Here is a 25,845-nt window from a genome sequence, read left to right on the forward strand (position 1 = left end):
GCTCAGGGAGAACTGAGGGAGAGAAATGTTGGTTTAGTTCCCCTTTGCTCTCCCCACAGTAAACAGCTTGTTCTTGTTGTCACTGCTCCAACATCCCAAACGTGACTGGGGGTCATTTATTTTCCCCTGGCTAATTACTGAAACACAAATTAAGCCAATTGGGTGATAGCAAGTGCGTTTCCTGCAGCTGCAGCAGAGCACACACTTGAACATTCTCGTGCCTGTGGAAGCCTCAAGTGCCAAATTATCCATCATCAAGGAAAGATAAGGCCCTGTCGTGGAGCTGAGGATGGACGGATCCCATTTTTGGCACAAACAAAACGCTTGACCCCGGATTTTTTGGCTCCAAAAGCCCCAGGCTGCAATGCCCTGCCTCCCCCTGCCAGGGGCTGCATGTGCTGCTGGGCTTCCTCAGGGAACCCAGGGGGCAGAGCTCCTCATGTGCATTTGGAGCTCAGATTTCAGAAAGCAAGAAAGAAATGGGGGCTTCTGTTCCTTTCCTATTATTCTCTAGAGAATCAGGATTTAGGGCACTTCCAGTCAAAGGGGAAAAACCCACACATTTTTATTTTTCAAAAAAAGACAACTTCCATGTCTTTTCTCTGCACCAAACATTTAAAAACTCCACCAAACACTTGATAAAAGAGGGAGATGAGGGAGTGCTGGCAGCTCCCAGGCCAGCAGCATCGTGTGTGTGCTCATTACGTTGCCCAAATTATCCAAAGAGCTGCCCTGCAAGTCCTCACATCCCAGTTTGAAATGTTCAAGTATTTGACACTTCCTTTCAGACACTGTTCTTTATCAGCATCTCCCTTGCAATCACTTCTGAAGGCCTGTTTAAAATGTCACTTACCAAAGCTTCTTTTTAATGAAGACTCTGAATAATTAAATTCAACTGGAGAGATAAATGCAATAAAATTACATTTAGAAAGTCCTTAGCATTTTGCTCTTATTAAGTTTGTATCTGAAGAAAAAAATAAAAGCCTTAGCAGTGAAAATTGGCATAAAATAAGGAATTGAGGGGGGTTGCTTTGTCCTAGGAATGTTCATTTTTATGGAGTTGCTTGAAATCCTTCCTGATGTGCAATCTGGACTCCCCAGGAGCAGCTGGAGGCTGCTCCCTCCCATCCTGGAATTGGGAGCAGAGCCCAATTCCCACCTGGCTGCACCCTCCTGGCAGGGACCTGTGGAGGGTGATAAAGAATTTGCTTCCCTGGGAGACGTTCCAGTCCCTGTTTTCAGATTTATTTAGAAATCTGATGAATTGACACAAAATAAATAATGGAATTCTACATAAAATCACAATATTGGGCCAAGCTGACAAAAATCTATTAAAATTCATTAAAGCCAAGCGCATCCTTGGATTATTCCCATTCCTTTCTTCAATCTCTCCATCTCTTTCAGAAGATGAAACAGCTTTAACCATTCCCTCTGTACTAAAACACAGAGAATACAAAGGAGGAGAGCTTTGGATATTCCCTCAGACCCCAAGGGAAGCAATTCTGAGTGCTGCCAGCACTCAGGGGGAAGATGGAAGGAAAATATTCCAGGGGTCAGGGGGAGTTTCACAAACCCAGAGCGAGTGCACAGGCCCCAGAACTTTCCATTTGTGCTCGCATATTCCTTTCCCCACAAGCATTAGCACTTGGAGAGACTGGAGCAGCAATTTGCCTCTTCTTGGACACAACTCCCTAAAAAACATTGAAATGCATGCAACCTGCAGATATTTGGGATTTTTTTTATGCAGTTCACTGAATAATCAGTCAAATTACAGGTGAAAATATTCCTAAAAAAAATAAACATGCCAATTAATGATTGCATATTCAGCTTCTGATTTTTTTTTTTTTTTTTTAATACAAAAGGCCAGTCTATATTTTGCATAAGGAAATTGCTGGCAAAGGTCATTTTCAGTATGGAAAATGTGTGAGTCAGATCTGATCATTCATCTTAAAGGCTGGGGGCTCCATTGCCAATAAGCTGCCAATCACCCAGAGTGCAGCCAGAGACAGAAAAGAACTTTTGGCAGTGCCAGGACCATCCTCTCCCCATCCTCTCCTCCTCTTCCCAGCTGAGCTTTCCATTTGGAGAGAGAGAAAAATCAGGCAGAAGGAGTGAACTGACTTTTCTCTCTTCCATGAGGATCAAAAGTGTTTCTCTAAAAAACTGAAAATGACTTGGAGGGAGATTTTCAGGCAGGTTCTTCCCTTTGTCCTCGCTCCCATGGATCAGCTCATGGGAAGAGGAGCTGGAATTCCTGCTGGAAAACTCTGCAGCCTAAAGGAAAGCCAGGCTGGAAAAGAGCCCTTGAAATCTACTATTTCCCAGTTTAAATTAAAATTGAAATGTACAGTTCATGTGTGGAGGAATATCACAATTATCTCCAGCAGGGAGAAAATCTAAATATAACAAATATTGTTGTACAATGTGCTGTTTTCCTTATTTTATCCCTGGTTTATCTTTCACTAACACTCGTGTTCATCCTTTACAACAGCCCCTTTTTACATCTTTTCATCATTATTTAGGCAGATAATGTCCCAGTGCTCCTTCCTCCTGATGGCCACCTGCTTCCTTTGCCTGCTGCTGGCAGAGTTAAGGATCCCTGTCCAAAAAGGGAGAGAAAACCCAGCCAGGATCTGCCAGTGCAGCAAAGCCACCAACTGGCACAGAATCCATGAATTTCCTTTGGGTGGATGCCCCAAAATGACCAAAGCTGTCAGCAAGCACACTGTGCACCTCAACAATTCAAATTCCAATCCCCAAATTCATGGTCCAGGCACAGGAAACTGCCAAAAAAGCAGCAGTGGCATCCATCATTTCCAGAGAGCTGAGGATTAAAAATTCTCTTTGGATTCTGGACATCCCCCAGAGCAGAGATGTCACCCTGGTTTTTTAAGATTTTCTAAGTTTTCTGATGTTGACATTCTTGTAGTGAACTTTCTCACACACTTTGTGTGAATAACTCATTGTTTTACATTCCTTTATGGAGGAAGAGAGAGTTGACAGACTGTTGGTTTGTCCAGTGTCACTGCAGAGGTGGCACTGTCACCTTCCAATCCACTGTCACTTTTGTAAAACTATAAATATTGGAGTCAGAAAATAAAATTTCCCTTTTTCCCTTCACCTTGAGAGTGGTGGTGTGCTTGTGTTCTCTCGTGTCCTTCAGCGACACAGAGAGCTCAGGAACAGGACAAGCCAAAATCCACCAGGCAGGGCTGCAAAAACTGGAGCTGAGAGCCCTGGAAGCAATTTCTAATAAAAGATAAAGCAAATGCTGCTTTATCCAAACAATTTAAACACAGTCAATGTTGAATTTTCAACCCAACTCAGTAGAAATCAGAGATTTTCCAAGTTACAAAATCCATCTTTAGCTACAGAGGAGCCTCTGGTTGGCTGGAGGCAGGAGAACATCAATTATCAGCTTTAAGATTAATTTATTTTTTTTTTAAATTTAATTTTAATGCAATTTTTAAAGCTGTTAAACTCTCCTGGGGATTATTGTGCTCTGAGAAAAGCTGGACCCACCTGGAGAACCAAACTCCAAAAACCCATTTCCAAGGGATTCATCAACCCAAACCCTCCTGTTCCCAAGCCTGGCTTGTTCCTCCAGGGATTTTCCACCACCTCGATGGGGACACAAATTATTTTAGATCTTGGTTTAAAAAAATACAACAAAATTTTAAAATCTCTTATTCTGAACACAGCTGAACTGTAAAAATTAAGTGTGGTGACACAGGGACAAGGAACACTTTGTTTTTAAGAAATACACAAAACTTGGAAAAATAACAAAAAGGCAGGAAAAAACCCCAAGAAAAATTAGAAAAAATTATATATAATATAAAAGGAATAAAGAGAAAATATATCATTTTTTAAAAATAAAAAAATGGGGAAAAAGCTTAAAAATTATTTTTTTAAAGGAAAAATTGAAATAAATGGGGAAAATAATAAACATGGGGAAATAATAATAATAAACATGGGGGAAATAATAATAAACATGGGGAAAATAATAATAAACATGGGGAAAATAATAATAATAAACATGGGGAAATAATAATAAACATGGGGGAAATAATAATAATAATAAACATGGGGAAAATAATAATAAACATGGGGAAAAATAATAATAAACATGGGGGAAATAATAATAATAAACATGGGGAAATAATAATAATAATAAACATGGGGGAAATAATAATAATAATAAACATGGGGAAATAATAATAAACATGGGGGAAATAATAATAAACATGGGGAAATAATAAACATGGGGGAAATAATAATAAACATGGGGAAATAATAATAAACATGGGGAAATAATAATAATAAACATGGGGAAATAATAATAATAAACATGGGGGAAATAATAATAATAAACATGGGGGAAATAATAATAAACATGGGGGAAATAATAATAAACACGGGGAAATAATAATAATAAACATGGGGGAAATAATAATAATAAACATGGGGAAATAATAATAAACATGGGGGAAATAATAATAAACATGGGGGAATAATAATAATAAACATGGGGAAATAATAATAATAAACATGGGGAAATAATAAACATGGGAAAAATAATAAACATGGGGAAAAATAATAATAAACATGGGGAAATAATAATAAACATGGGGGAAATAATAATAAACACAGGGGAATAATAATAATAAACACGGGGGAATAATAATAATAAACATGGGGAAATAATAATAATAAACATGGGGAAATAATAATAATAAAACAGGGGGAAAAATAAAAGGAAATAATAATAATAAACATGGGGAATAATAATAATAAACATGGGGAAATAATAATAATAATAAACATGGGGAAATAATAATAATAAACATGGGGGAAATAATAATAATAATAAACATGGGGGAAATAATAATAATAAACATGGGGAAATAATAATAATAAACATGGGGGAAATAATAATAAACATGGGGGAAATAATAATAAACATGGGGGAAATAATAATAAACATGGGGAAATAATAATAATAAACATGGAAATAAATAATAACATGGGGAAAATAATAAAACATGGGGGAATAATAAAACATGGGAATAATAATAATAAACATGGGGGAAATAATATATAACATGAAATATAACATGGGGGAATAATAATAATACAGGGAAATAATAAAACATGGGGAATAATATATAAACATGGGGGAAATAATGACAAACATGGGGAAATAATAATAATAAACATGGGGGAAATAATAATAAACATGGGGAAATAATAAACATGGGGGAAATAATAAAAAACATGGGGGAAAAACCCATCCAGGCAACGTGTGACATAACCAGGATTGAAAAGTGCTGGAAATTACATTAATTATCAATCTTCCACTTTTGATTATGGCCAAGAAAAGGCCAGGTCATGCCATGAGCAGCAGGTCAATGCCACCCTTTTTGAAGATAAATGTACTCATAAAAACACAACAGCAGAGATATCTTGTTTTCAGGCAGCCTGGGAAGAAATTTCCAGTTATTACCCTGCTTTGAGCCTGAACTTCCTGAGGCAGATAAGGAGCAGCACGTGGAGATTGTGCTCTCTGGGAAATGAGGCCCTCAGCACGCTCCAGGAGTGAAATTATTGATTAAAATAAAAATTCGGGATGTTTAGAAAACACAGTTTGAATCCAGGAGAAAGATTTGGAACCCGTCATTATGCAATTAGTTACTTTGAGATGGTTTTCCTGATTTTTTGACAAATTCTGGTATCAGCAGGAGTTTGATTGAAGCACTAAAAGAAATTTAGATTTAAGCACTAAAATCTTGGGGGTGGAGGAGGCACGGTTATAAATTGGATTTCAAAATATTAATTACAGGAAATGAAGGCTTGCTGATCACCAGGTAACAAATAAATACAATTATCATAAATAATTGTAACAAAGAAATACAGTTATCCTGCAAATCAGGTAACAAATAAATACAATTATCCTGCAAACACCTCTGAGTTCTTTCTGGGGATTTGTAAATAATTCCCACCAGGTAATTCTGCTTTTCCAAGTTCCCAACCAGCTCTGTGCCCTTGCCACCACCACAGACATCTTCCAGCCATTCCAAGGATGCTTGGAATAAAATTAGGGATTAAATCTCAAATTTCCAGATCCCCTGAGGGCACCCTATAGAAATCCTGCTCTTCCCTTGGTATGAAAAACACAATTTCAGGAGTTATTGGGAGCAGATTTCCTGCTCATGGAACAAAGAGATGGAGCTCAAGATATGCAAAAAATGTACAGTTCCTAAAAAAAAAGGGGGGGAAATGCTGTTTGGAAAGACTTTTTTCAAACTCGAGTGTTTTAAATGACTAAATCTCAATTATTATATGATTTTTCCAAAAGCAAACTAGTAGTTTTGGGATTTTTAAAAATAGAATTACTAGTGTTTTACACTACTCTAAACTGGTACACAAATTATCCTGCTTCAAGTAAAACTGGGCCCTCCAAACCCACTGAAATAAAGAAATTATTTCTTTTTTCAAACTGAAGTGTTTTAAATGACTAAATTTCAATTATTATATGATTTTTCCAAAAGCAAACGAGTAGTTTTGGGATTTTTAAAAATAGAATTACTAGTGTTTTAAACTACTCTAAACTGGTACACAAATTATCCCTAAATCCCTGTTATTTCCAAACCTTGTCCCTTTCATCACTAATTGATTACCTGCTCTCCATTCATTTTCTTGCACTGACAGAATTAACTCCCCAACTTACAGGAGAACTTTCCAAGGTCTGCTTTTACTGCTGGATTTTCAAATTCCCAGTGACTCCACCATTCAGAATATTTAAATTCTGCCAGGAATTTAAACTGGAACCCAAAAGGATAAATAAGGCTTTTCTGCCCCCTTCTGTTTATTGTCTGCTCAATAAATTAAATATATTGTGTGTAACACAACCCAGTGCTCTGCTTCGCACTGATAAAGATTTGTAGAGTTTCACTGAACATGATCCCATTTCCAACATCCATGAGGTAAAAACCTGCCCACTTTTATTAAATATAATAATTTTTAATTGTTTCTTTAGGCAGAAAGCAAAGATGAGCCCTACAAAGGCCTGAATCAAATTCCACTTCATGCACCTTTCCATTTTTTGCTGTAGTAGTAGTAGTAATAATAATTATAATAATATATAATTATTATAATATAATAATTATATATATTATATAATATATAATATATATTATATTATATATTATATTATAAATAATATAATATAATATAATATAATAATAATATAATATAATATATATTATATAATATATAATATAATATATACTACATTATATATTATATTATATTATATTATATATATTATAATATAATATAATATATATATAATAATATAATTATAGTAATATAATATAAGTAGAAATTATAATAATAATAATAATAAATAATGTTATATACTATTATATAATAGTGTTAATATGTTTTGTGTTATATATTCAATAATAACAATAATGATACTCCTGGCTGTGCTAATGGAGCCATGGAATTCAATGTTCTGCCTTCCCTGGAATTCATCTCATCGATGGCATTTGGCAAGCTTAACCCACATTTTAATACGTTATAATTGATTTTAAATGTTCTTAGACAGTAATTAGAGTGGTAAATGTCCCCCTAATCTGTGTCTAAACCCAAATCCTGTTGGATTCCCATGTATTTCTCTTTTTTCCCCTTCCCAGACACCCTTATAATGCAAGGATGTTGATTTTAAACAGAACAAAAGGATTCCCTGAGGTCTCTGCCCCAAGGCAAGTGTTCCAGTGAGTGGTAATAAATAAATAAATAAACTGTTTATCCACACGTGGCCAAGAGTGAACAGCAATCCTGCAAACCTCCCCAATGAAAGAGTTTCACATTTATCCTGAGCTAAGTGAACAGGAAAAATGCTCAATTTCTGAGCAAAAAAAGTAAAATATCAAACCTGGTAACACATGTGAAACCTGGAGGAGCTTTATCACCTCAAATCTGATTTTCAGTGTAAATTCTCTTTGAGAATTCAAAACCATCACTTTGGAAAAGTTCATTGTGGTGGTTGAAGGCTGACAGGCACATTTGAAACAGCACCAGTGCAATGAAAAAGATCCAAACCACATTTTCCATCCTTTTCTCAGCCCTAAATCATCAGCTGCTACTTGCTCAGCTCTCAGTTGAATTATTGGACTCTCAGAAATGACATTTCACCAGAAACCATGAACTTTAGAGAAACTGCAGTGGGGAGAAGGAACCCACAGTTCAAATCTTGGTCAGTGTGAAGTTGCAGAAATGAATTCCACCCCATCCATGCAGGAATGACTGAACTCTGTAAAACCCAGCTGAAGGGATGATGGGGAATTTTTGGTTCCATTCCAGAACTGACCTTTCCCTTTCCCCTGAAATGCTGCAAGTCAGACACTGCCTCCAATTTATCAACAAATTCTGGGCCTTGGCTCCCCAAAATCCGAACGCAACCCTCCTGGAATGTGAAATTCCACCAAACTCTGCTGATTAATGCAAGAGGCCACTTCCTCCTAATCCCGGGGGAATTTGGAATTCATAAAAATCCCAGCCCTTATTTTCAATAATCAACCTATTTTCAATAATCAACTGGTGTTGATAAATCAAACAGATCACAGAAATCTTCTCCATGAAATCCACGTGGCCAGGAAGGCAAAATAAAATTAAATCTCAAGAGGTTGAGGCTGACATGTTTTGTGACAAATTAGGAGATTTTGGAAAGCACTGTTGTGTTTTCCAAGGAATTAAAGATGTCAAGTTTTGGGAGGCTTTTTTTTAATTCCACAGCCAAAGAAACAACAGAACTCTGGATAAAGAAAGAGGAGCTGACAGATAATCTAATAATGCCTTTATTTCATTTGTTCTGTTTATAAACTCAATTTTTGAACGCAGGACAGAACTGTAATTTTCAGAGAAACTTCCCTACTACACCTCAAGAAGGAATTTGGGTTTTTCACCACATGTCCCAAGGCACAACAATCAGAACTGAAAACAGGGGACTCCAAAGTTGGAAAAGCAACAATTTTGTGGCCCAATCCACAAAATGATGAAAAACCATTCACATTCTCACCCCCTAAACTGAAATTTCACTCTGTCAAATTATTTTACTCAAAAAAATTTTGCTTCCACTTCTTCTGTACTCTTTAAAAATCTTGTGATTCTAAGCAGGATTTTTGAATTCATGAGGTGTTAATGATGATTTTCTCAATATTGACTCTGTTTCCCCACTGGGAGTGTAACCAAAATGAACATGGTGAGAACAGAGCCCAAACAATTGTGCCATTTTCCTGCAGCCCTTTCCTTCTCAATCCTCTGGGAAAACAACCCCAGAATTCCACCTGGGAGAATCCCAGAACTCAAATGTTCTAAAGAATTGTTGGTAATTATTTATGGAATTCCAAAGAAATGTTTGCTCCCATGCCAGGCAGGGAAAGTTGGGAATTCCTCCATCCCAACAAGGCCAAAAGTCCAGCTGTGGTCGTGTCCAGGCCTCCCAAAATTCACTTTTTGCACATTTGCTGCTGGGTGGGGCCCCAGGAAAAGCCAAGGAGAAATAAAGGAGAAATAAACCTGGATTGCTGCAGAATTCCTGCAAACCTGGGCGACTCCAAAGCTTCTCCAAATCAAACCTTGAGAGCTCACCCCCAATTTCTGACTCTGTATCTGACTCTCAGCCCCAGGCATTGCTGGGCTGTCTCTCTTTCCAGGGAAATGTTTTTCCAGGCTGATTCATGGACCTGCCCCTTGAAAAGAAACCCTTCACCCTGCTCCTCAATCCATTTATTTGTTCCCAAATAAATCAATTAAAATCTCCCTGCAAATTCTGGGTCTTCAGAAGCAATTCCAAGAAGGAACAATTAGCTCTTAAATTGAGTTAAAACCAGCAAAAATCCTGAAGGTTCCCAATGTTAATTTATTTATCACTGAGTGAAATAAAAGGATATAAAGTGGTTTACATCCCCTAATGAGTTATAATATCAACTGCAGTGAACACAGGGAAGAGACTCAGCAGCCACTGCTCACTGATAAGGGCTGAGGAATTATTATTTCTTCTAAAAGTCTGGATTAGCATAGTGGGATAGTTTATTATAATCAGTAAAAATCCTCCTGATAAAAATGCAATTAGGTTGGCCAAGGGGTTTGTAACTCACAGAAAGAATAAATATATAGATATATATAAATTTAAAAAATAGAATTCTGGCTATTTTAGGGTTTATACACCAATACCTTGATTATATTTCTTTAGGTTTGTTTGTTTTCCTAAAGGTTTTATGGAGAAGCAAAAGTATTTTTGTTAAATCTAGAACAGTCCCCCTACAATTCATTCCCCACCACATTCTCTGCTTTACAACCTCATTTAAGAACATCTCAATTTTGCATTATTTGACCCCAAACCCACTTGTAAACAAGGAAACAATGAGCAGAAACCCAGCTCTGGAATTTGGGGATGTGGAGCCAGGGGGCTTGGCCAAATGGCACATTGCAAAGTGGGTGGACAGGTCTTGTTCTCCAAATTCAATTAAATTGTTCTGCTGATTAAATTCAATGGTAAAACAAACATTTCAATGATCCACACCTACAAAAAGCACAGCAAACTCAAACATCCCATCTGGTACAAAACTGCATCTGAGGATTAATTAGCCACATTAATTAGCCAATGTTCAACCCCCAACGAGTTTTGTTCAAGGACACCAGGATGGATTTTGGCTCATTAACTGAGTACAATTAATCTACAGTTCCATTTACTACTATCCCACTCTCATTAAAGACAAAATATAAATGTTTTTATCTCTATACTTTTTGTCAATTACCCACACATACAAATGGAACAGAACCAGATGTTTGTGGTCTGGTTTTTAACTGTGGCAAAAAAAAAAAGGTGCAGGAAAACACCTGAGCTCCATTTACCTTTTAATTCTCTCCATTTTCATCTGAACACCTGCAGCCTGGCCTTGGGCACTTCCAGGGGTGCCACAGCACACACCATGATGTATGTGGAAAAGCAACAAAATTATGAAAAACCATTCAAATTCTCAGCTCTTAAACTGAAATTTCACTTCACCAAATTATTTTACTCAAAAGCATCCAAATTTGACTTCCACTTCTTCTGTACTCTTCAAAAAATCTTATGGTTCCAAACAGAACTTTTTAATTGGATGATATACAGAGTACCAGCACACAATTCCAGAGGGCTTTAAGCATCCCCAGTAACGCCAGAGCTCAGCAGAAGGGTTCAGGTGCCTGCCCACACAGAGTAACACCCTGCCACCTCAGAGGGGGCAGCAGCTGCTCCTCCTGCCCTTCAGGCCAGCCTTTGATCCCCTGATCCTCATGCCCTGCACCTGTGTGCCCTCTGCTCCCTCATGCCCTGCACCTGTGTGCCCTCTGTTCATTCATGCCCTGCACCTGTGTGCCCTCTGTTCATGCCCTGCACCTGTGTGCCCTCTGCTCCCTCACATTCATGCCCTGCACCTGTGTGCCCTCTGTTCCCTCATGCCCTGCACCTGTGTGCCCTCTGCTCCCTGATGTTCATGCCCTGCACCTGTGTGCCCTCTGCTCCCTCCTGTTCATGCCCTGCACCTGTGTGCCCTCTGCCCCCTCATGCCCTACACCTGTGTGCCCTCTGCTCCCTAATGTTCATGCCCTGCACCTGTGTGCCCTCTGCTCCCTCATGCCCTGCACCTGTGTGCCCTCTGTTCATTCATGTTCATGCCCTGCACCTGTGTGCCCTCTGTTCTTGATGTTGCTCTGCCCCTGTGTGCCCTCTGCTCCCTGATGTTCATGCCCTGCGCCTGTGTGCCCCTCAAGTTCATGCCCTGCACCTGTGTGCCCTCTAGTTCATGCCTGCACCTGGTGCCCTCTTTCATGCTCTGCACCTGTGTGCCCTCTGTTCCCTCATTGCCCAAACACCTGTGTGCCCTCTGTTCTGCTCTGCACCTGTGTGCCCTCTGCTCCTAAGTTCATGCCCGCCCCTGTGGCCCTCAAGTTCATGCCCTGCACCTGTGTGCCCTCTGTTTTTTGGGTGGTTGCTCAGCACCTGTGTGCCCTCTGCTCCCTCATGCCCTGCACCTGTGTGCCCTCTGTTCATTCACATTCATGCCCTGCACCTGTGTGCCCCTCAAGTTCATGCCCTGCACCTGTGTGCCCTCTGTTCATGCCCTGCCCCTCTGTGCCCTCTATTCATGCCCTGCCCCTGGGTGCCCTCTGCTCCCTGGTGCTTGCCCAGCACCCCTGGGCACTCCATGTCCCGTTGCTGTCAGTGCTGCTCTCCTGCTCCTCCCACTGTGCCCAGTTAGGGCTGGGCTGTGCCAGCCCCACTCCAACCACCACCAACTCAGTGCCTACACAGGGAATGTGTGCCAGGGCCTGCCATCCTCCCAGGGAACAATTCCTTCCCAATATGCCACCTAGCCCTGCCCTCTGGCAGTGGGAGCCATTCCCTGGGTCCTGTCCAAAGTCCTTCTCCATCTTTCCTGCAGCTCTTTCAGGTCCTGGAAGGCCACACTGAGGTCACCCCAAAGCTGCTCCTGTCCAGGTGAACAATCCCAGCTCTGCCAGCCTTCCTGCTCCATCCTCTGCTCATCCTCCATCCTCTGGGCTCTGTCCAGCAGCTGCAGGTCCCTCCTGTGCTGGGGCAGCTCTGCAGGTGGGGTCTCACCTGAGGGGCAGAATCAAGGCCAGGCCCCCATCCAGCAGCTCATGGATTCCCACAGCCCCAATTCTCAGCCAGGATCCTGAATTTACTGGATTTATTCCCATTTTTTCCCAAGAGCTGCTCTCCTGGCAGTGCAGCACCACCTTCCCTGACAGCCTTTAATAACCACAACTTTTTGTTACAGCAGCAAACCCAGCATGGGTTTGGTGGCAGGAGGAGGAGAAGGAGGCTGGAGAATCCCATTCCTGTGGAGAATCTGAAAATCCCTATCCCAAACTTATGGGAAGCTCTGCCTCCTGTGATGGATGGGGAAGAGGGAAGGATACAGAGCTGGTACAATGGAACAGCCTTTAATGGGAAACAATCAACAAGTGATAAAGGGATTTATGGATGAAAGACAGGGAATTCAGGGAAACATTCTGTCCTTGTGCAAATGGAGCGTCCCCAGTGCCAAATTCAACACATCCAGCCCTATTTTCTCTCCAGTCCCACAGGCCACAGTCTGCTCCAGAACAAAAAGCCCTCAGTGCTCTCCTGGCATCACACCTCTGATAATGTGCAACTTCAGACCAACAGCAACAAATATTTGGGGCAGAGATTGCTGCTTTCTTCAAGACTTCTATCTAAATGATGGTGTCAGACCGACTGAGGAGCTGTCAGCAAAAATCTGTAACCCAAACCAAAAGATGAAGTACAATCAACAGCCAGGACAGATTTCTGATGGCTGCAGAGATTTAAAAACAAACCAAACCAAACCAAGCGGCTCAAGCCTGACAAATTCCTTCAGAAACTCAAAATAGTACAATTTACAGAGGGAAGCATTCACTGAGCATGAATTAATAGGGTCCCAAAGGGGCTGTGGGTTCCTGAAAAGGTTTCTGAAGCCTTTTGTGCAAAAACCACAGCAAAAAGTTCAGCTCGTGCACAAGAACTTGGAGATCTCTAAATTAATGACAAGAAGGCTCTTGAAGAAACAATTACTGAGAAAGGAGTATTTAGCAAAAGCCCTGGTGTAAAACTCTGGTTGCTGCCTCTGTGATCCAAGTCTTTATTGCATGTACTTTGTGTCTGTTATTACACAGCTCAGCCATAATTAATCTTTTCAGTGTATGAAGCCCTCAAAAGCAGAGGTAAAAGGAGACACAGCACCTGCTTAAAAGAAAAATTAAATGCCTGCACACCCCTTTGTAATGGAGAGTAAAAAGTAGTTATTCAGAGCAGTATGAAGTGTTTTCCAGCTATAAAAAAAAATGAAAAAGGAGGAAGAAGTGTTGGAGAAAAGAGTCTTTTGTTAAGCAGATTTCTCTGGCTGGGATCACCTCGATGATAAGATGACAGACACATCAAGATTTAGGTATTTAAAACCACATTAGGGGAGTGAGACACAAAGGGACTGCAGGTCAAGCCTGATCTTTCAGCCAAATCTTTCAGCATTAGATTATTCAACAGATTTTCCACCTCCAGCTTCTAACTCCAAAAAAAGCAGAGATATTTTTCTAGCAGGGTTCTTTAGCAAACAAGTTCATAAAACACAGTCCATTGTACTTCTGGTGAAGAGAAGTAAAATGAGAAGCAATTAGAATGATGATGAACTCATTAAGTCAAAACAGCTATAAATAAAAGCAGAGCGAGTCTCAAAAACCTGTCTGAAAGAGCTGCTGAGGCTTTTCCAGGGGATGGATGAAGGAGTCTGGTTTAAGTCAGGATGAAATGTGGGAAGAGCTGCAAACTGTCCCTGGACCAGCATCTGCTTCTGAGTAACATCACAAAGCTGCTACAAAAATTACCTTCAAGAAGATAAATGAACTCTACCTCCAGCAGCAGCCTCTTTTCAGCTGCACAGGGAGCAGGAATGGCCAGCTCCTGCATTTGGGGGGTTTGTAGGGCAGTGGGCAGAGCTGTGTCCTTACCATCGGACTTTATTGCAGGTCTGGGTGGCGCCCAGCGGGGACCCGGCCACCATGGGCACCTGGATGGGGCTGTGCTGCTTGTTCATGACCAGGTCCAGCTTCTCCTCCAGCGATTTGCAGGTGGCCTCCAGGGCCAGCAGCTTGGCCTCGATGCTGTCCAGCCTCAGGCATATGGTCTGGTTGATGGAGTACAGGAACGACTGCGGAGGGAGGAGGAGAAGCCGCGCTGAGCGCGCCCAGCTCAGCCCCGCTCCCGAGGCAGCTCCGCGCAAACGTGACTGGGCAGCCATCCCAAAGGAACTCACAGCCTGTCTAGTGACAAAATCCACCCCTGATGACATCCAGGAGCGTTTCAGCAGGCTCACATTCTTCCAGATCTTTAGCTGGGAGCCAAAAGCAGCCCAGCCAAAGCCATTTTCACCTAAGCACTTTGTCAGGATGATTTCATCCACTGCAAAATCATTTCTAATGACTTGCCAAAGCCTTGCAGCCCACATGTGAAAACAAAAGGATTATAAATCTCTGGATGCATCCTCCTGGATAAAGTTAGTAAGTTTTTTTCCAGCCCAAACAGATAAATTGCAGTGGAAATTGTATCAACACAAAAAATCTCGGAGACAATTAATGCCACTCACTTCAGCTTCCTGCTGAACAGCAAATCAAGAAAAGCAAATAAATAAAATCTGTTTTGCTAAGCAATCTTTTTGAAAAGAAAACATATTCCACTTGGGTTCTCCTGGGAAAACAGGCCATTAGAGGGAGAGCTGCACTCTGTGTGCTTTGCAAACAGCAGCTGTGCCATCTTGTGGCCCTGCAGCCACTGAGCACCCCAAACCCTCCTTCACCAGCTCCTGGGATCACCCCAAAAATACAGAATTACACAGGACAGTGGCTGTGGCACTGAAATATCATCAGGTACTCACACTCCAGGGCAAAATCCAGCCCTAAATCACAGCAAGGTGATTTCTGAGCTCCTGGGCCAGAATTAAATGGGAATTATCTATCAGGAGAATGCTGTTAGCTTCAAATAATACCTTCAAACATGGCTGAAAGTATCTACAAATTGCAACACAAATACATCCTCAAGTTCATCTCTTTTTGGTCAACTTCATTTACTTTATCAAAAAATGTCCCAGTACTGAAGTTTTGGGTCAGTGGAATTAATTCTGGTGATATTTTACATTACATCTGAAATTCTTGCTGCTAATTCTACCATGGAAAATTAGACAATTACCCAGATTTTTAAATTTGTGCCTAAAAATGCACAAGTATCTTCCAGAATAATTCCAGTATTAAGTATAAACAGTTTATTTTACATTTTTGTAATAACTTCACCTAAACTAAATTATCATTAAAATGAAACCCAGGAAAGAGGATTAAATAACCTTAATAGAGGGATCCTGGCAGTTGATTTCTATCCTCTGACGTTTCAGGGCAGGTTCCACATCATCATCTGCCACTTCATGGTTCTCCAACACAACTGCAAAGGAAACAAAAAGCATTGCCAGAGTTTAGAGCCCAAGAGGAAAAAGCTCAGATTAAAACCACAATTTAAGTTTAATTAAGATATTTAATGTGCTATTTGACACTTGCTTGGGGTTTCTCTCACTGACAGTGGTGATGGGACCAGGTTTGAGTTCCTCTACCAAGCAAAGACTTCTGAAGGACTGGCAGGTCTCAGTTTCTTCTCCAACTCTTTGGGACCATTTCTGAGGTAACTTTTTCATTTTCTATCACAAAAGCAGTTTTTTTGGCCTCTGTCTCTCATTTCCATTACTGCTCTTCCTTGCAATAGCCACAGAGGACCAACATCTCAATAGATTTTCACTCAGGAAGTCAATTTCTGAGCAAGTGATATCCAAATATTTACTTTCAGAAGTGTTTTGCTATTTGACTGTCCAAAGAATTTTAATAATGGATGAGACAAAGTGTCTTACACATAAAACAATTCCTAATGGATGGGGAACAGTTTCCATTGGAGGAAAACATAAACCATGGAAAAAAACAAGAGTGCAGGAATATTTCAGTGGTTTTGGGGTTAGTCGAGCCCTGCACAAAAAACAAACAGGCAATTAAGAGAAAAGTGAAATAAATAAAATAATCTGATCTGAAGGGTTTGAGGATACACAAGTGAAGCTCTGGAAATCATGGCACATGGGCTTCAAAAGCCTCTTGTGGAATAAATCCCTGCTTTGTATTTTAAAGCAAAGCTCAGCAGTGATTTCCAGTTCATGGGCACTGCTGGAAATCTCCCCCTACCTGGATTATCAGGAGTCAGGTCCTCCACAGCAATCTGAACCACATCTGCCAAATCCTGCTCTGACATCATTCAGAACCTGCAGCCAAACCCCTCAGGCACCACTGCAGCTCCCCAGGGCACAGCTGGCCCAGGCATGCACTCCTGCAAAACAGCAAGGACAGGGTTAATATCTGTGAAACAGCTCAGACAGCACCAACACCTCCAGCTTTTCATTCTCCCTTTATCAGAAATTCAGTTTTCAGAGAAATAACCAAGCTGCCAAGGGATTTTCCAGCGGCACCCAGAGCTCAGCCCCTGCAGGAGGAACCTCCCTGTCCCAGGAGCTGAAGCTTTCCTTGCTCTTCACTGCACATTCCCAGGGATGAGGAGAACCTTCAGTTCACACTCTCAAAGCTCACAAAGCTCCAATCCACACCACATTTGCAAGAACTGCAAATTCTAAATCTTCCTAAACTGAGTGAGAAGCAGGAGTTTCCTCACATCTTGTTACAACTAAAGCAAAACTTGACGTTTTTCTTCAAGACGAACTTGCCTGGTTTTTCTACAGCTCAGTTCTGATGAAACCTTTTTCAGGATATGGTCCTGATTTTAAAGTCAAAATATTTGTCAGCCTTGCTCCCCTGGATTTCTCAGTCCAGGTTATTTATTAGTGTTTTAAGAGAAACCTTCAACTTGTAAAATTGAAATAAAATCACTGCAATCTCTCCTTGCTTCTACCATTTTACAAAGGAATATCAAGAGATCAGTGGACTTTTCTTTTTTCCTTTTTTAACCTGGAGTAAAAAACACTGGAGAGATAAATGGAGATTTACTGATGGAAATGATAATTCATCCATTAACACGGACATGGAATCAAATCCAACTATGCACAATGATTTTCCTCTTCCACTTGAGCCCAAGAAATCCATCAGGCCAGAAGTGGAGAGGATTAATTTTTAGGAGAGCAACACAACCTAGAGAAGGATTCTGAGGCGGCCTCCCCACATCCCCAAAGTGTTTACCCAAAACACCAGCACTGCCAGCACTGAGTCACTTGAAATTCTGCTCATGGTGAAAGAGTTTTGGGCCAGCACAGAGTGTGGCAGCAAGCCCAAAATCCCTGGCAGTCCTTCAGTGCTCGTGGATGCCATTTTGGCAAGGGGAATTTGCCATTTCTGAGAAGTCCTGGTGCCCAGCCAGGCTGAGCAGAACGAAGCTGTCACACACGGCCTGCACAGGACAGCCCTGCCCTCGCCTTCAGGGGACACAGCCACCCCTGCAAGCACCAAAAAAGGCCAAATTAGAGCAAATTAGAACTGTCACAAAGCTTATTATTTACAGGAGTCACCGTGATTCACTTGGTTATGACAGGACTCACTGATGCTGCACGTGTTGCATTGAAACCTCTCATTGCAACAAATTCCTCCACTGAAGGAATTAATAGTAATTAAATAGTAATAATGTAATAGGAATTAATAGTATAGTATTATATATTATATATATAATACTATACTATAATAATAATACTATACTATAATAGTATAGTATTATATATATATTAATAGTATAGTATTTAATTCCTATAGTAATAGGAATTAAATAGTAATAATGTATAAATCCACTTTATTACTTCACTTATTTAGCACAAAAAATCCTGAGTTTGAAGGAACCCACATGGATAATCCAACTCCTGGCCCTGCATAGACAACTCAATGATCCAACCACATGCCTTCAAAATTAAATTTAAAAATCACTAAATTCAATTTTTCTTCAAATAATTTCCTGTTTCTAACACCCATTGTCCACCTCTCACAGGACACAGGCTGAAAGTGCTCAACCTCAGGAATACCCAAATATTCTGTCCCAAATGTTCAACTTCAGGAATACCCAAATATTCTGTCCCAGAGCCTTGAAACAAGAGCACAACCACAACTGGCAGAGCAGCTACAGCACACACAGAGAAATGTGTGTTCATAACATCAGTATTTACTTCAATTTAAATGAATTTTATTCCAATCTCACTAACTCAGACATAACTTGGAAGAAATCAGCCACAATTGTTCCTTTTCAAAGCCAGGACAAAACTCCCTTCTGCTGCCATCCTGGATCAAAACATGAAGGGGAAAACAAATAAATACAAACAAAATAACAAATAAATTTGTTATGAACCCTGGGGATTAGGAAAGCCCAAGGAAGCTGCAGCCAGTGCAGTTCTCACACCTTGAATAAAGAGTTCCTCTCCCAAATTCACCATTTCCATTTCTAACAGTGAATTTTACTGGTGGGCTGACCTTGCTTTGGAACCAAGGGGAAAAGCCTGATCAAATTCAACAGGATGAGAGTTAGAGGAGTTTATCAGCTTCCAAAAGCTTCAGTCAACAAATTCAGAGTAACTTTGCCATTATGGTTTCCATGTACTTTACTCAGTGAAGTATTTACCAGTTTTCCTCACGTAAAACACTCTTTTTCTTGAAATTTCCTCTATATTCCCCCTTTTTTCCACCTCCTGTCTGAAACTCTAGTCCCCATTAAATCTAAATTAAGTGTATGTACATTGGCATTGAGCCACCAGTGCTGAACTATTCCCAGGAACAAATTTTCAGTTATAAAAAAGAAATATTAACAGAAAGCCAGGAAGCTGGGGATCAACCACAGCAGGGCCAAGGAACGTGCCCACCTCTCCTCCCCAAGCAGCACATGGAAGTTGGATCAACACAGGAATATTTTATGGTCACTTTGCCCCTGGCTAGGAGAGGGGATGGGGAGGAAGGTTCTACCAGGCAGTGGAAAATATTCCATTAAAGGAGCTCCTGGCCAGCCAGGCTCACACCAATTCCAGCTTTTGGTGGATCTGTGCTGCACTTTTGGATTCTCCCAGAGAATTCCGGGGCTCCTCCAACTCTAAAAGTGAGGAACAGGTTATGGTGTGTCCTGGAAGGATTTCCTCCCCTCTCCACTCCCAATTCCCTGGGTGCCTCCAAAGGGGCCAGCCTGGATCCATGAGGTTCCACAGAGCCCTTGGGTCACAACAACCCCTGGAGCTCCAGGCTGCGAAGCCGGGAAAGGACGGGGGCTGAACAGGAGCCCAGGTGGGCAAGAGGCCACTGGCACCTGGCTGGCACCAGCCCTGGCATGGCCACGGCCCCAGGGCAGGGACTGTCCCTGTGCTGGGCACAGCTGAGGCCACACCTGGGGCTCTGCTCAGGTTTGGGCCCCTCCAAGACAGACCTGGAGGGGCTGGAGCGTGTCCAGAGAAGGGAATGGGGCTGGGAAAGGGAATGGAGAATCCTGAGGGAGCTGGGAAAGGGAATGGAGAATCCTGAGGGAGCTGGGAAGGGAATGGAGGATCCTGAGGGAGCTGGGAAGGGAATGGAGAATCCTGAGGGAGCTGGGAAGGGAATGGAGAATCCTGAGGGGCTGGGAAAGGGAATGGAGAATCCTGAGGGAGCTGGGAAGGGAATGGAGAATCCTGAGGGAGCTGGGAAGGGAATGGAGAATCCTGAGGGAGCTGAGGGGGCTCAGCCTGGAGCAAAGGAGGCTCAGGGGGCCCTCCTGGCTCTGCACAGCTCCTGCCAGGAGGGAACAGGGACAGGGACAGGAGCAGAGGGAACAGCTCAGGCTGGGCCAGGGCAGGCTCAGCTCGGACAGCAGCAGGAATTTGCCCATGGAAAGGGGGGTCAGGGATGGGAACTGCCCAGGGAGGGTTGCACCTCCATCCCTGGAGGTTTTTGCAGGATAAGGACCTTTGGCTTAGATAAATGGGCTCAATTAATGAATTAAATTCATTTGAGGGGAATAGTTTTCCATGGACAGGGACAGATGGGATATGAGGGTGAGGCTGCCCCTGATCCTTGGCAGTGCCCAAGGCCAGGCTGGGCAGGGCTGGAGCAGCCTGGGACAGTGGGAGATGGGCTGGGATGGGATGAGCCTCAATGCCCCTTCCCACCCAACAATTCCATGATTCCAAATGTGGTTGGATAAAGATTTTTGGAATAGAAATTCCATATTTGAGCAGTGCCTTTAATCAATCAGAGGGAAGAGTGGAACGAAGAAGAGAAAGAACATTTGAGGCTCTGGGGCTGGGCAGAGGGAAATGGCATTTCCCAGCTTTTCCCACACAGCAGGAACATTTGCCACATTGCAAGTTGGAATCTAAAGGAAGATTTTCCTTTATCAATAGCACTGGAGATGTCCAGAGAGCCCAGCTGCTCCAGCCAGGGCAGTGCAATTCCACACTCCAAGCAGAGCTTTGGAAAGTTTGGGTTTTTTAAAAGATAATGTTTACCCTTGCTTTGATTTGATTATCCACTTTGGAATGTTTTTTAAAAAACCCAAACACCAAGCAATTCCTGAGGTGCCACTCGGTGCTCTGGGCTGGGGACAAGGTGGGGATGGGGCACAGCTGATCCCAGAGCTCCTTCCACCCTCAATAACCAATTCTGTGAAATCTCAGGTTTTCTTAGGGGTTCTCTAACCCCTCTGAGCTCTTACAGCCCATTACCAGAGCAGCTCTTCCACTGCTCCCCTTTCCCCACCCCACTTTGTTCCTCTGATCCAATAATCCCAGCAAAAACCTGCTGGATAAATGAAACTACAACTGAAAATTATCTCATTTTCTCTTAAAAATGGGAGCAAAAAGCCTTGAGCATCCCTGTAAGCACTTGCCTGGAAGTGGCTCCAGTACTGGAATACTCAAAAAAAGCTCATCAAAGACAACTAAAGATATAAATTTAAAGCTGATTAGATAAATTACATTAAATATCTCTGCCAATACTCTTACTCAGAATTGATACACTTAACACAGAATTCAATCAGCCTTTGTTTAATTAAGTAAATTAATATTTGTAAGCAACTAAATTAAATTCACCTGAATTCCAGATTAGCTTTTCCACACACAAGTTTAATGTAATTTAATTAATCTATTTTAAAACATTAATTCTGAATAATTCTTCTGAGCAGTCCCTTGTAAACAAAGCTATTTACTGAAATATCTGATGGCTTTCCCTGGTCACGGGGCAGCATTCCAAAGTGGATAATCAAACCCATCCAATGCCTTGTTAACACAGGAGAACATGCACAAACCAGAAACCTTCTCTCATATTAATTAGCAAGGGTAAACATTATCTTTAAAAAAACCCAAACACTTTCCAAAGCTCTGCTTGGAGTGTGCAATTGCACTGCCCTGGCTGGAGCAGCTGGGCTCTCTGGACATCTCCCAGTGCTATTGATAAATGAAAATCTTCCTTTAGATTCCAACTTGCAATGTGGCAAATGTTCCTGCTGTGTGGGAAAAGCTGGGAAATGCCATTTCCCTCTGCCCAGCCCCAGAGCCTCAAATGTTCTTTCTCTTCTTCGTTCCACTCTTCCCTCTGATTGATTAAAGGCACTGCTCAAATATGGAATTTCTATTCCAAAAATCTTTTGGAATCACATCCATCCATCCATCCCCTTAAAGTTCATGGTCACCACCTACACACAAATGGCAAGTTTGCCATCAGTCTTGAAGTTGGGCATTATTAAAAAGTTCATGAAAAGCAGCATCAGATGGAGCCTCACTACACAGGTGCCATTCTCTCAAAGGGAAGGTTTATTTAGTGTATTCAAATGGCCACTAAAAGTCTCTATAGTCTTGCTTTTCCTGACTACTGAGCCTTTTATCTCAGGATTATTCCACACTTGGAATCACAGAATTGTTGGGGTGGGAAGGGGCATTGAGGCTCATCCCATCCCATCCCATCCCATCCCATCCCATCCCATCCCATCCCCCACTGTCCCAGGCTGCTCCAGCCCTGCCCAGCCTGGCCTTGGGCACTGCCAGGGATCAGGGGCAGCCTCACCCCCACATCCCATCTGTCCCTGTGCATGGAAAACTATTCCCCTCAAATGAATTTAATTCATTAATTGAGCCCATTTATCTAAGCCAAAGGTCCTTATCCTGCAAAAACTCTGATTTAGTGAGACTCCCCAAGGTTTTCCACAGCAGGTAGCACAAAGCCCAGCCCAGTGACAGGAATAAAACCAGCACAGGCCAGGGCTGATCTCCAGGAGCACAGAAATGACCTCAAGCTGCACAGGGATTATGGTATAAACATCATCCACGCTCTCCAGGGGACATGCAGAGCACAAAATACTCATTAATTCAGTTTTTATTGAAATCCCTGCAGGGAAACAGCCCAGAGGGGCACTGAGCTGTCTCTGGGCATGGAATTATCCCCATTTAACTCCACCTGGGAAGCAAACTATGGGATCCCAGCAAAGCAGCAGCCCCAGAACAGGACAGGACTGCCTGGGAAGGGCTCCAGGAACAAGAATCCCCCTCTGGAAGCTCCAAACCCCTGGCACAGCTGGGACCCCCCTGGAGCAGCTCCAAGGGCACAGCTGGGAATGTTGGGATAATTCCACACATGAAGTTATTCCCAAGAGTTACAGAGCTCAGGACACAACAATTCTCATTTCAGTCTCTCTCTGGGTCTTGCAGCAATTCTCTAACCCAGAGCCTGGCTTTTCCTCCAGGATAAAATCACCTTGGTTGGCAGCTGGAACAGAATCTTCCTGCACCAATTCCCAATTCAGCCACACCAGTGCAAATGGAACACAATAAAAAACAACAATTTAAGAGCATGCAGGGCTCAAAGCTCCATAAATCCAAGAGCCTCCTTGGAGCCCCAGCTCTTTGCAGCCCATCACAATGTGAATTAAAACTCATTTTTAGGAGGAAGAGATCAGATTTACACTTCCTTCTTACTACCCAAAACTACAAATGAGAATAATTTTTCTTAGCATCTGTTTGGCTGTCACCCTTATCCTCAATCCACCTTAAAAGCCGAGGAAAAACATTGTGTTTCAATTAAATTTCATAGTGAAACCACAAAAACATTTCAATTTAACAGCTTAAAAATGAGTGTAATAGTAGACAAGCAGCTTTGATTCAACCAAAGATCAGGAAAAATGTCTGTTTTCCCAAAAAATGATAGAAATATTCCCTATCTGGGAAAACCAGGACACCAGCCACAACATTCTGGAGATGGATATAGCAAAGCAATATCACTCACAGAGGTATTACGGTGTGGACTCCAGTGCAAGTGGTAAAATTCAGCTAGCAACCAAAAAAAGGAAATGGTTACTCCAGGAATAAAGGAGCTGGAAGCTCTGGAGTAGAAAACCTCCCAGGGAGGCAGAAATTCTCAACTATTACCTCAAAAGCTGCCATTATTATTGTTGGTTCATTGTTTTGCCTTCAGAAATATTTACTTTTTAGGGATTTTTTTTTCATTCCACCTGGTACAAGGCACTGTTTTGCTTGGATATCTTTTGCCAGTTCTTCTAACCCTGGCATTAATCCTAACACAACACCCAACAAATTCCCAGGAATGCCTTCCCTGCTTGTCAGGCACAGGAATGGCAGTGGGAGGTCACACAGAGCAGGAATTCCAGCCCAAATTCCCCAGGAATTCCAGCCCAAATTCCCCAGGAATTCCAGCCCAAATTCTCCAGGAATTCCAGCCCAAATTCCCCAGGAATTCCAGCCCAAATTCTCCAGGAATTCCAGCCCAAATTCTCCAGGAATTCCAGCCCAAATTCCCCAGGAATTCTCCTGCTGCCAGGCCAGCAATGGCAGTGGAGGTCACACAGAGAGCAGGAATTCCAGCCCAAATTCCCCAGGAATTCCAGCCCAAATTTCCCCAGGAATTCCAGCCCAAATTCCCAGGAATTCCAGCCCAAATTCCCCAGGAATTCCAGCCCAAATTCCCCAGGAATTCCAGCCCAATTCTCCAGGAATTCCAGCCCAATTCTCCAGGAATTCCAGCCCAAATTCTCCAGGAATTCCAGCCCAAATTCCCCAGGAATTCCAGCCCAAATTCCCCAGGAATTCCAGCCCAAATTCTCCAGGAATTCCAGCCCAATTCTCCAGGAATTCCAGCCCAAATTCTCCAGGAATTCCAGCCCAAATTTCCCAGGAATTCCAGCCCAAATTCCCAGGAATGCCTTCCCTACTGGCCAGGCACAGGAACGGCACTGGGTGGTCACACAGAGAGCAGGAATTCCAGCCCAAATTCTCCAGGAATTCCAGCCCAATTCCCCAGGAATTCCAGCCCAAATTCTCCAGGAATTCCAGCCCAAATTCCCCAGGAATTCCAGCCCAAATTCCCCAGGAATGCCTTCCCTGCTTGTCAGGCCAGCAATGGCAGTGGAGATCACAGAGAGCAGAATTCCAGCCCAAATTCTCCAGGAATTCCAGCCCAATTCTCCAGGAATTCCAGCCCAAATTCCCAGAATTCCAGCCCAATTCTCCAGGAATTCCAGCCCAAATTCCCCAGAAATTCCAGCCCAAATTCCCCAGAAATTCAGCCCAAATTTCCCCAGGAATTCCAGCCCAAATTTCCCAGGAATTCCAGCCCAATTCTCCAGGAATTCCAGCCCAAATTCCCCAGGAATTCCAGCCCAATTCTCCAGGAATTCCAGCCCAAATTCTCCAGGAATTCCAGCCCAAATTCCCCAGGAATTCCAGCCCAATTCTCCAGGAATTCCAGCCCAAATTCCCAGGAATTCCAGCCCAAATTCCCCAGAAATTCCAGCCCAATTCTCCAGGAATTCCAGCCCAAATTCTCCAGGAATTCCAGCCCAAATTCCCCAGGAATTCCAGCCCAAATTCCCAGGAATGCCTTCCCTGCTGGCCAGGCACAGCAATGGCAGTGGGAGGTCACACAGAGCAGGAATTCCAGCCCAAATTCCCCAGGAATTCCAGCCCAATTCTCCAGGAATTCCAGCCCAAATTCCCCAGGAATTCCAGCCCAATTCTCCAGGAATTCCAGCCCAATTCTCCAGGAATTCCAGCCCAAATTCTCCAGGAATTCCAGCCCAAATTCTCCAGGAATTCCAGCCCAAATTCCCAGGAATGCCTTCCCTGCTTGTCAGGCACAGCAATGGCAGTGGGAGGTCACACAGAGCAGGAATTCCAGCCCAAATTCCCAGGAATTCCAGCCCAAATTCCCTGTGGATCTTGTACAAACCCCGCTGCCTGTGCCAGC

General features: G+C 42.5%; 1 protein-coding gene across 5 annotated transcripts in view; it reads right to left on the reverse strand.

The window, feature by feature from the left end:
* Positions 1-25,845, reverse strand: part of BANP (BTG3 associated nuclear protein) — a 131,430-nt gene that overhangs the window by 101,054 nt on the left and 4,531 nt on the right. For all 5 annotated transcript variants that reach the window (XM_064723411.1, XM_064723410.1, XM_064723412.1 and 2 more), the window contains exons 2-4: positions 16,837-16,978; positions 15,963-16,057; positions 14,578-14,777 (exon numbers count right to left, since the gene is read on the reverse strand). In XM_064723411.1, the coding sequence (XP_064579481.1) occupies positions 14,578-14,777; positions 15,963-16,057; positions 16,837-16,906 (365 nt within the window). In that variant the 5' untranslated portion in view covers positions 16,907-16,978. The remainder of the gene's footprint in view (positions 1-14,577; positions 14,778-15,962; positions 16,058-16,836; positions 16,979-25,845) is intronic.

Source organism: Zonotrichia leucophrys, chromosome 11, assembly GCF_028769735.1.
Source record: "Zonotrichia leucophrys gambelii isolate GWCS_2022_RI chromosome 11, RI_Zleu_2.0, whole genome shotgun sequence".
Taxonomy (NCBI): Eukaryota; Metazoa; Chordata; class Aves; order Passeriformes; family Passerellidae; genus Zonotrichia; species Zonotrichia leucophrys.